At 35.0% G+C, this 12,839-nt stretch overlaps 1 protein-coding gene across 1 annotated transcript; it reads right to left on the bottom strand.

The window, feature by feature from the left end:
* Positions 1–9,151: 9,151 nt before the first annotated feature.
* Positions 9,152–10,708, bottom strand: LOC149191445 (2-methylene-furan-3-one reductase-like). Its single transcript, XM_089406237.1, has 3 exons — positions 10,325–10,708; positions 9,734–10,217; positions 9,152–9,581 (listed from the first exon to the last, which is right to left on the bottom strand). The coding sequence occupies exons 1-3, from the start codon at positions 10,643–10,645 to the stop codon at positions 9,292–9,294; spliced, it is 1,095 nt and encodes a 364-aa protein (XP_089262363.1). The 5' UTR covers positions 10,646–10,708; the 3' UTR covers positions 9,152–9,291.
* Positions 10,709–12,839: the final 2,131 nt, after the last annotated feature.

Below are 12,839 nucleotides of genomic sequence, written 5' to 3'. Positions count from 1 at the left end.
TGGGGAAATGTGGGAAACCCAAAATTTTAGGGAAATTCATGGGGGACAAGGGGCATAGGGGCCCCTAACATAGGGATCCCCATATGATAAAATCCCAATAATAACAATTCAACCCATGAAAATTCATCAGTGTGCAATCCAGTGGAAATGCTACAATCCAAAATCTGGAAAATTGTTAAGTCCACTGAACTATGAATGGGATATGAAATTCTACTTTCTCCATATGAAGTCCAATGAGATTGGAACCACTCTCAATCATCTTGAAACAATTAATATAACCAAGGTCACAAACTCCTCAAAACTCAATCCCTTATCTTTGTTATGTCTTATCAAGTTATTGAACAAATAATCGGGATGGGGGATGCTTGGGGGCGAATGCAAACGCATACCCCATACTCAAGAATCATTTCCCCCTATATTTTTTTCTGTCTTATAGGGTTATTGGACAAAAAAATAAAAAAATGACGATGGGGGGTGTAGAAAGGCAAAAGCATCCCCACACTCGAGAATCATTTCCCCATGTGTTTCCTTCAGCTTCCCCAAAAGCGGGACATACAACCCCTGAAGTATGGGAAACACACTAGGGGGCACATCCCCATGGAACACTGACAATATCTAAACCAAACCCACTAACTAACGAATTTAATTAATATCTTCGTCCATCAATCCATTCAAAATTGGATTTTCAAATAAAATGCCAAGTTGAATTGTCATCAGCCCCATACATACCAACCTTTACCATCTTTTTTTTTTGTCATATATCACTTTCCAGTCGTTTGAAATGTGTGATGATATCATGATCCTTGAATACTGGGTGTCTACCAATAGTTTCTCTCTTCTATCAATAATGAAATGTAAAGCTATGCAAATTGTTGAATTACAAAACATCCTCATATGATTGATACGCATGCTAGACATGGCCACAAAACTCCTTCCATAGTTCCCCCTTTAATCACACCCTCAATCTCCTAGTCATTATACAAGTGTGTTGCACAATACTTGTCCTAATCAAATTCTTTCCCAAATGCCTATCTCATACTACTTTATGCAATCACTTCAACTCTAATTTATGCCATAGGTGTTCTGCGTTGTAATGACAAAATGATTGAAGTTACTTTCCATCAAAATCTCACCACGGAGGATTTATTGGTTTTCAAGATCAATCATGATGCAAGTGGTACCTAAACGGTTGATGATGATATACCCTCAGGGAATTCATACAAAGAGCACGTAAACAAGCTCCTATGATCCACCGACACAATTAACTGCAGTCGGATTCCTGCACGAGATAAGTAAAAGGAAACACTATAATAAACAAAACTCCGACATTCACACATTTAGTTATGGAAATTGTCAAATAGTTTGATTGGTATATGTGAAAGTCACAATAAATATAGCATGAACATTTTATGTCTACTCCATATATCCATCTTTCATGCCTTTAAAAAGCAATATCTTTGATGCAATTGTTTTCCCAATCTAAACCAAATTGAATTTAATATAATTCCATATATTCCCAAGAACATTAGAAGAAAACATAAAGTTGATTTAGGTTTTATAACAAGAACCATAGAGCAAACACAATAGAAAGAATGACAACAAATGAGGTTCCTTCTCGTACTAGCTTATGCTCAGATCATTTTTACTGAGCATTATTAATCCCCAAAAGATGAGCTTAAATCCTTTTCATACCAACTTATGCTCAAATCATTTTTACTGAGCATTAGTAATCCCCAAACTATGAACTTAAATCATTGTAATGGCAGAAATGTGTAGAGGCCAGTGGATATGCTAAAAAAGGGGTTCTCTTCTTTGCAACAATTCTCCAATATAATAAATTATTGAAATCTTACAATAATGCCTGCTTACCAAGTGAAAGTCGTGTTGTTGCTTGTGGTTCATGTAAATCTCTCCTTATGCCTATAGTTCAAGCAAGTACCACATGCATACTTGCCCCTGCTATGCATTTGTGAGCCAAATAAGTAGTTGCCAACTTTTTGTTTCATTTGTATGAAGTTAGACAAAGTCAAAAAGACGCAAGGAATTAGAAACTAAATCACCATACATGACGTGAGAAGGAACACATCCAGTTCTTGAAACTCCAAAATCCATCTGAAATTCAAGGGCAGGTCCAGTATTGATTTCACCATGTAATCTACCATTCAAAATATTTTAGATGAGCATAAACTTTGAAAGAAATTTCTACTAGTTCATTGATCTCAATCCTGAATTAAAAAGTGCATTCAATTTAATATTGTCTCATAAAAAAATTTCATTGCCTCAACTCCCTCTGATCTACATCAATATATCATAGTTTAGATTCAAAACGGATCAACATCTATTGAATAGAAATATATCCCCCTCAATGCAATAAAGTGAAAAGACACCTCTCAATGTTATACTAAAAAACACTAGTAAAGACAAGTAGACAAATATATGAGAGTAATGTTAAGTTGTCATTAGTATACATCATGTGCATCAAACCAAGAAAAACTGATCATCCATGGCACAATCAGGGTTGGTAAAACTTTAGATATGGACTTTGAAGAAAGTTGTCTTACCCATCAAACAGAGCAATTTAGCGGGAAAAACAATCATTCATTGCCACCATAATATTGTCAGAAAACAACGAGAATTAGAGAGTTGACCAGAGAATCAATAATCTCAAGCTCTGATCAATCTATATTTAATACATTGAATTTTATGGCAATAAATTTACGTCGATAGACCACAGAGCCACATACCCACACAATATCTACAAACTCATAAAAGAATGGCAAGATCAATGTTAAGGTTACTAACAAAAATTAGCAGAGGCAAGAATACACAAATATAGGGGACCATTGTTGAGCTGCCATTAGTCCACAACATGTACACCAACCCAAGAAAAAACAATAATGGTCACATCATATTCTTATGAAATTATGATAGAGAGAACCAATATTTTTGAGCTCCTATCAATCAAAATATAATACCATGAATCTTATGACAATAATGTTATATAGGGAGACTATAAAGCCATATATCCACACAATATCTACTAACTTGTAAAAGAACAAGAAAATGAATGGATGTGTCATGCCTAGAAAAGGAGGATGCAATACACGACCTGTACAAATAGAGGAACACAAGACTTTGGAAGTTTGTTATTTGCCCTACATCTTTGTATACACAGTAGGTGCAACTAGTTTTGGCGAAAAATTAAATCTTATATGTCTTCTTTCAAACTCTTGGTATTTTGCTAAAAAAAATAAACCTACAAAACAAATATGAATTAATATATTTCATAGAGAGATGCAACATTGAATTAGAAAGAAGAAACTAGTCGAGAAATGAACACGCTGCATTTAAAATTGTTAATAGCCCAACCTACATAGTACAAGCAAGCATTAAAAATTAAAAAAGGTGAATATGAAACATCCATGGCCGGAAACCACATAGTGTGTCAATTCATACTGCAGAATGTAAGACCCACAAAGTCCATGAAGACAAAATATATACAGAAAAAAGTATAATGGAAATAACATTTGATTGTTCACTCCCTTTGATGTCGTTGCGTTGGACATGGAGGTAGCATTGGCAATTTTAATTTATAGTTGACTTGTGGCGGTGTATCAATTGATGGAGTGATTAATCACAATTTGCTTCCTTTGACTTAAGAGATACAAATAGAAATATGCAATATGATACATTGCTACTTGTCACCATTTCTTTCTTAGTTAGAGGAAACAGTTCCCTTTCCCTATTTCTATTAGAGCACAACTATTAATGTGTTTTGTTGTTATACAATGTTTGGTTGTTCATTAGGATGTATTTCTAGCCATTTTTATGCAATTCATTTATTCTGCCACAAATATGTAACCAGATTGCTCTCCACATAAAAAAGCCTTAAAATGTTCACATGATGATCGTTGTCAGGTTCACAATAGTAAACGTCTATACAACTTGAGAGTTTTCAACTCCCTGTGACAGGGCAACTTCGTGGCTCTATATGAGTACATTAAAGAGGTCAAAAGTTATGATTTTGTGGATAATAAGTTTTTCGAAATTAGAAAAGAGTTGACAATCAGGGATTACATGCAATATCTCAAGCTCATTAAAGTAAATATGATTCTCATTGCCATTGTTGCACTTGAGTGTTGAGTTCTTTATTAATCATTTCCTTTTGAGCATTTTCTTATATTTGAATAATTAAAACTCCCTAGGGTTATTTCCCAATATCACATTTTGAAATAATATACTAATTTATTTAATGATATTTGGAAATTTAAATAATTAAAAATATATATTTAAAAAAATTGAAATTATAGTTTGAAAATAATTTATATATATATATATATATATATATATTATTTTATTTATTAAAATATAAATAAAATTTATAATGTAAATAGAGAAACAATATTTACAATTTAAATATAATTTAAAATTTCTAATTAAATTTTTAATATATAAATGTGTAAGTTGAAACTAGGTAAATAACAAATTATTTTCCTAATGATTTTATCTAAATCTACAATACATAAATTAAATATGTTCCCACACAAATGACCATTTTCAATCTTGAAATGACTCGACATGCTCCAACATTGATCTCTATTTGTAGAAGACTTTCATAAACATTGATCTCTACTTGGAGAATACTTTCATAAACAATACAAAATTCTGAATCAACATATAAATATGATATCCTTGTTTATCGGCCATGTATATAAAAAAGCAATATATATACTTATATTTCATAATCATTTTAATGACTTTTAAAGGTTTGAAAATAAAGCTATGCGAGAATACATATACATATAAAAGGCTTATTGAGACTCTGTGGTTGGGTTCTAGATCTAATCTTTTGCCTTATTTTTCTGTGGCTGGGTTCTAGATTTAATCTTCTGCGGCTAGATCTAGATCTAATCTTCTGCCTTATTTCTCTGTGGCTGGTCGGCTCCGAAGCTGTGTTTCGGCACTCTCCGCTGTCTCATGTTGTGGGGTTATAAAAGGCAACAACCAATTTCATAGACGAACAACCTGCTCAATCTTCTGCGACTAAATCTAGATCTAATCTTTTGCCTTATTTCTCTGCAGCTGGGTTCTACGGGCAAGTAAAATATGGCTCCCAGCTTCGCGAAAAGAGTTGTTGGCTCAGTTCCGTCCGCTTCTGGAGGGCAAGCTCCTGCCCATATCGTCAGTGAAGCCCCAGCTCCCACTGTATAGGTGGTTCAAGCTTCATTCGATGAAGCTTTGAAGTTTTCCGAAAGTGCCCTAATCTGTCGGTTCAATGGTTTTTGGCTGCGGCTGACAACTCTCCACAATTAGATCTCAGAGGCCTGTCATTTCTGATGAAATTAATATCTACCCCTGTGCTAGGGTTTCTTTATAATAGATTTTGAAAATCCTGAAAGCAGACAATGTATTCTAGATTTCGGCCCTTGGTTTTTGGAAAACTCAGGCCTATTCATGAAGCCATGGAACCCATCATTCGATCCCTCAACAGAAGTCATAACCTCAGCACCAGTTTGGGTGAGATTGCCAAGCCTACCCTTGCATCTCTGGAATCTCTCCTCACTAAAAGCCATTGGAAATGCAATTGGGAAATTTTACTGTAGGTGCCCAGAGATAGAGGAATATGCCAGAACCACCTATGCATGCATCTGTGTGGAAATAGACTTTAGCACCGGATTCCCAGCTGAAATAAACCTAACAAGTAAAGACTATGTGTGGAACCATAAACTCGATTATAAAAGTGTCCTCTTTAGGTGTCGATCCTGCTTTGAGACAGACCATCTAGCCAAAAATTGCCCAAAAGCCTCCCAGAAAAATTCTGTTAGAAAAAACCACCACAAATCTACATGGTGGGAAGAAGCACAAAAAGAACACTACACTGTCATCAAAAAAGAATACTCTAGAGAAAACCTTGAATCACAAAAAATCGGACAAGAAAGAAACAACTCTCAAGACAAGCAAGGAGAAAGCCCCGCCCAACAACAAAAAAGTGAACTCGACAACCCCTCAAGCATCAACAGTTATGAGGATTCGAACACTGCACAAAATAAATCTTCATTTAACAGCAAAGCAGATCTCCTAGACCAAACTTCTTCTCCGACTATCTTCAAAAGGACAAACACAATAGATCGCGAAGCTAAGACACCAATGTCTCAAGAACCAAAAAAGATGAAAGAGATGCAAGATAAAAGTTGGAAGACCGTAGAGAAAAAAAGAAAGCTATAGCACCAATCTCGCCAAGAAAGACGAGGAGCCATACAATTAAAAATTAAGAAAATTATAGGTCTGATAGACCAATTTGGTCTCAGTGGACGTTAACCACTATCATCATCATCATCATCATTTATAATTAAAGAATTTAGTAAATAATTCAAAATTTATATAATCATTAAAAAGAATAAATTAATAAATATTTTATTTCAATTTTTTAGATTTTTTTTTCCTAAAATAAATATGAATAAAATTCATTTTATATAGAATTTAAAATTTTTCATATTATTCATCATAAATGCAATTTTTTTACATAGGAAGTTTTTTATGAGTCTTAGCTTTGCAAAAGGATTTATCCAGATTTTGATATGGTGGTAAACGTAGCCAAAATGTACATATGCAATTATTGAATTGTTTTTATATGTACAAGTCATAAGTAATTTGACATATGCAATTATTGAATTGTTTTTTATATGTACAAGTGACAAGTAACTTTATAAGATATTTTGACAACATGTTGTAAACAAACATTGTCAAAAAATAACATCTTCAATTTAACATTAATATGATGTATTCTAATATTGAAGAGATTTGAAACAAAAAACATGACTTGTAAATATTAAAAAAAATACACTAAAAAAACTTAAATTTAATATATCAATGATTATTTACTTGATTATGGAAATTAAAATACAAATTCTTCAATTTAAAAAACCTATCAGTCTCTTCTTGCAACTTTTGGGGCAATTGCTAGTCAATTATAATTATAATTTATTTTATTTTATTTTGACCAAGTGAAAATATTAAACAAACATTGCTACATCTCTACCATAATATCTTGGAGAATATTATATATATAGTTTTATTTTGATTAAGTCAAAATGTTTAACTTGACATTACAATATCTCTACTACATTGGGCTCCAGATAATTAGTGGGTAGATAATAGAGATTTAAACTCTAAGGAAAAATTTAGAATATTTTTAACAATATTCACATATCAAAGGTCTCAAATTAGTGATGCCCTTTATTTCTCTTTTAATTAAATAGATTAATTAAAAAATGATGTCATATAAACAAGTGTCATATCAAATGACTTGTGGTTTTCTAGGAATTTAAGCCACCAATGGTATTGTAACAAAGTCTATTTATGATACATACATATATATATATATATATATATATATATATATATATATATGTTAAGTTAGAGGAAATGACTTTTTTACAATTTTTTTTGTTTAATTTTAATCAAAATATTATAGAGATTTTTAAAAAAATGAATTGAAGTTGTTTAATTTGCAAATTTCGAGTACCATAGGGGTGTTTCAAGTTGTTGAATCCATTTATACATTCTTTCTAAAAACTATATATATATATATATAAAATTATAATTTAATTATTTTTTATAATTTTTTTAATATTTATTATTAATAAAATATACTATACAGATATAAAATAAAATAAGTATTTTGAAAAATAAATTTTCAAACTATAATCGTGAAAATTTACACAATATAAGATTTTATAATGTATCGAAGCCTAATACCCATAAATTTTTATCATCCCGTTAATTTATACAGCAGCATATTTCTCTTTTTAAAATCTTAAAAGCTATACTTGAGCTCCACAATGTGAATGCACAAACAACCGTGGGCCAGAATTCACAGATATTTAATCAAATAGTAAAACTAAATATAGGGTATACTTCTGCTTCAAACTTCAAAACACTCTCAGAATTTTTATCGAATCCTTAAAATGAAGGATTAGATATGTCTCAACTTCAAAACCCTTGCTGTAAATACTGAATGTAATTAATAAATAAATACTCATGGTGTCTTGTCGTGGAACTATCCCCTGAAAACGAAGACGTTTTGTACAAGAGTCACAGGTCAATATGTCTCAGACTTCATTAAATATGGTAGCTTATAAATATACATAAAGCGTTTGGTAATGAACCTTGATAACCAGGGTTTTCTGTACTAGAATCTTGTCACACCAGTCAGACCTTTCATTTTCGAAAATAAAGAATACAATTTCTGAGTTTCATAGTCCAAGAGAAAAGTGTAAACAAAGGAAATGCATCTTCAGGGTTTGCAACAAATCAAATTTTATGTATATTTCTTTATAAGAAGTTCTGAACTCTTCTGAATTTCTTTGTAAGGAACTCAGATATAATTAGATTCAATGAGGACTGCAACTGGAACGAGGGAAAATGCATCGTTAGAATTTGCAACAAACGATTTTTTTTAAAGAGATTTAATGACTGAACCAAACTGTAACGAAGTTTCCGAGTCTAACTCAATTCTACTGACTTTGGTCACTATAATTCTTCCGTGGAGAAGGAAGAAAACATGAGAAATCATGGATGAGACTACGTTTATCGATAAGAGGAACACCATAGGATAACAGAGCAAGAGGACAAGGATGATGATCCTGTCTTGCCAGTTGAAGGCACACTGAGCGCCATGGACACTCTGTCACAAAAACTGATGTGTAAAATGTTTCTGCAATTGAGACCCTAATGGACAACAATTAGTCTTGATAGAAATGAATGTGACATTGAAAAAATAACCAGTTGAAGACACAGAGAGCGCCATGGACACTCTGTCACAAAACCGATGTGTAAAATGTTTCTGCAATTGAGACCCTAATAGACAACAATTAGTCTTGATAGCAATGAATGTGACATTGAAAAAATAACCAGTTGAAGGCACAGCGAGCGCCATGAACACTCTGTCACAAAAACTGATGTGTAAAATGTTTCTGCAATTGAAACCCTAATGGACAACAATTAGTCTTGATACCAATGGAAGTGACATTGAAAAAATAACAATGCAAGAGTTTTCATCGTGAAGGGTTTGAAGGACTGATAGACACATGGTTGATTCTGAGAGCGACTTTGAAGGCCATGGTGGATCTTGGGCCGATAAATATTTAGGTTAAGGACCAGGTAAGCCACCCAACACTGTAATATAATAGATATAAATGTGAATATAAATGTATCTTGAAATATGTAAACTTACTAACTGTAATAACAATTTAGAAATGGATGCAGGCATCCCTACATCAATTATTTCTCTCACTGGATGGGGGAAATAACAATCTTCCCTCGGGCTCGTCCGCTTTCTTGATGTTTGAAAGCCTCTATAACGTCTAAGAATGAGTAAGGGCTCTTCGGATCAATCACTGGTTTCAGCTTCTCAATCTCTATATAGGGTTGCAACTTCTCCAGGTTATGTGCGCTGGCTGACACTACGTAAAACTGAGCTCTGGGATGAGGCTGGAGCAACCCTATGTCCACAACGTTGCACCCTATGTCCACAACCTTGCCTTCCTCTTTAGCCAACACATGAGATTTGAAGGAATCCCCTGCAATTCCATCAAATGAAACGAAAATTAACATTGAATTTAAATAATAGCTCTTAGATGCGCCCTATCAGGCCCAGGATTAGTTCCAGGACTCACCAGGCCAAACCAAAGAACGAAAACAGGCAACGCATAGAATTGTTATCAGAACTGACCTATGGTGTCGAATACGAAATCGAATTTCTCGGAGATCTGATCGTAGCTCTGCTTCGTATAATCGATGACCACATCTGCCCCCAGGCTTTTCACGAACTCGAGCTTCCCAGTGCTAGCCGTGGAAACGATCCTGGAAGCTCCATACACATGCTTTGCCAGCTGAATGGCGAGGCTGCCCACTCCGCCCGCTCCTCCCACAATGAACACGCTCTGCCCCTTCTCAAATTTGGCTATATCGAACGCCTGCTGCGCAGTCTGGATCGCAAGCGGCAGGCTCGCTGCTTCCTCGAACGATAAATTATTGGGCTTCGGCGCCACCAGGTATTCCTCCACCACGGTGTACTGGGCGAGTGTCCCCCACTGCTTTGGCCTGCCTGCTGCGAAATTCTGGATATTGCTGTATATCTCTTCACCGGCCTTGAACTTGGAGACACCATCACCAATTTCCACCACCACTCCTGACATATCACAGCCTGGCACAGTCTGCAAAACACAGACAAATAAGCAATAAACAAAGATTACATACATGCCAATGGGGGTAAACGTGCTTATGTGCGAAAAATAGAGGGTTAATTAGTCAATCTGAATACCGGAAAATCGGAATCCGCGTTTCTTAATAAGCCTTCCCGTCTCTTAAAGTCAGCAGGATTAAGAGCAGCGGCCCGAACTCGAACTAGAAGCTGGCCTAACCCAGGCTTTGGAACAGGGAAATCCCCAAAGTGCAGGACCTCTATTGATCCATATTCGTTGTACATCCACGCTTTCTGCACTTTATTATTCATATTTTCTGGATTTGATCTGATCGGATCAGAGAACCTAGTATCAAAAATTGTGCTGGTAGGTTTGTAGAATGAATGTCTTGTGTAACCAGAGGATGTTGGCGTAAGTCTTTCATACAGAAGGTTGCCCATGTAAAAGCGCAGGATTCATTGCATGTAGACAGAAGGAGAGACGAATCAAACACAATTGTACGAAAAACAATTTGTCAAAAATGCAGTTGTCTATAATGCGATTTTTTGGAAATCTTTCCGGTGGGTTTTTCCGGTCAAAATCCGGCAGCAATTTATTGAAATTGTAAGTTTGATAGCTAGTTTCTGCACAATCAAAGCGTCCTAGGGTTTTTCAGGGTGCTGAATCCAAATATGCAGTTAAAAAACCATTTTAACTGCAACAAATCAAGATTTAACCTCGATTTCTTCCACCGGATTCCGTCACCGGAATCTCCAAAAAGTCGCATTATAGACAACTCCGTCAAAAATAGTGGGAATTTGGATAAAAAAATAGTCGAAATTGAGATAAAAAAATTTCAAAAAATCTAGTAAATGCAGTGTTTGAATCATGTTTTCAAGGTAAAAAAGCATAATTTTTAGACTACTGCATTAACTCAGTAGTCTAAGAAAGTACATTTTCGTAAACAATGGAAAATTTTGCAGTATTTGAGAAAATTGGGTTGAAATTTTTGAAATTTTGATAGGGTTAAGTTTCCAAATTTTAGATGTTTTTGGTTGTTTTGAATCTATTTTCATTATTAAAAAAACCATGATCATGAATCTATTTTCATTGTCAATGTAAAATTAAAAATAAAAACCATTCAAACACATTTAAAATTAGATTTAAAAAAAAAATTTAAATTCGGTTGCAAAATTAAAATTGTAGCTTGTGACTTTGTTAGAGAATTGTAACTTATGTACATCTATAGTTCCATTAATACACTATTGTAACTATCAATATTTATGAATCTATAGTTTCATTAATCCACTAAGACAATATAAACCAGCAATTAAATTTAAGGAGTACAAAATCCAGTAAGTAACGTATACTGCACGGGGCATTAAAACAAATATTGGTTGCGACAAGGCCATTCAAAACGCTATGATACTGTTCACCGACTAAACGCCACGATGGACCGTACAGATGTCTTGACATGCACAGTTCGGCACGTGATGTTATGACCCTTCGACCCATCCCCCTCGGCTACCAAATCTCCCGGCGATCCCGTTAGCCATCCCGTCGTCTTGTTCACTCAAGTTGCATCATCCTAATTCAGTGCAGCTTCGTGAAATGGACTAGCGCACCCAAAAACCACATTCGATTTTGAATGTGCAATCTTCAACTTCGTTTAACAGTCGGAAGAATGGGAGCCCAATCGCCCTTTGTAGGTGTCTATTTATGATTTCATGGAAATTCTGCAATTGTCTTCCTCAGTCTGGCGGGTCTGCTAGGTGTTCGCTGCTTTGGATATTCTTGGATATTCTGTTTAGTGGTTATCCCACCTCCAGAGATTTGGCGCTCAATTTTTGTTGTAGACGAAGTTGCTTCCCTGTTATCATCTGCCCTTTTGTCAAGTTTACGTTTTCTTTTTTGTAATTGGGAGCACATTTTAAAGATTTGATCTATCGATTTTGTTAGGTCATTAGTGTTAAGTAGGAAGCTTGTGAGGCTGTTGGCCCGGGGCCGGAGTCCCCGTCGGCTTTGGTAATTGCTGGACAACAGGTACGGAAGCCAACCATGCGCTTTTGCAGAGGGAATGCCATGAAAATGGAAATCTAAATCCTGCAAACCCTCGAGGGTTTTTTCACAGAGAAGCCATGGCCATGGCCAGCGATCTGGAAGTAAAACCAGAAGAGCTACGCACGGAAGACGAAACGAAGATGGACTCCATCGCGCAAACCCTAAGCGATGAATAGGTTAAATTCTTAACAAATTCCATTTCCAGCTGTGGCACAGAAAAAATCCTCGAAGGAGACTGAAATTGTTCGTCAGATCATTCACCTCTCTTTTCTAATGGAGGGAACTCGCGATTAAGGTAGGCTAGAGATGAGTTGCTGGATTTACAGTTCCATGTGAAGGACGAACAATTATTGCGCCGCATTGGGACTGAAATCTACTAGATCGAGAAAATAAATTATGCAAACCGCGTCGAAGGAAACATAGACAGACTCCAAAGAGTTCGCAAAAGGGAGATGCCTCAAAACGAGTGGAAACCACTTCATACAATCCTTGGTCCACTACTGTCAATAAAACAAAATGAACAGTGCTATGAGGGGCTATCTTCTCAAATTTCAGAAAGCGATACTGCAAACATTCAACAAAGGAATAATTTGC

The sequence above is a fragment of the Pinus tabuliformis genome, chromosome 2_2 (genome assembly GCF_031772625.1).
Source record: "Pinus tabuliformis cultivar Carrire ecotype Pingquan chromosome 2_2, CPIR1, whole genome shotgun sequence".
In the NCBI taxonomy this organism is placed as follows: domain Eukaryota; kingdom Viridiplantae; phylum Streptophyta; class Pinopsida; order Pinales; family Pinaceae; genus Pinus; species Pinus tabuliformis.
This window is presented reverse-complemented; position numbering and strand designations above follow the sequence as displayed.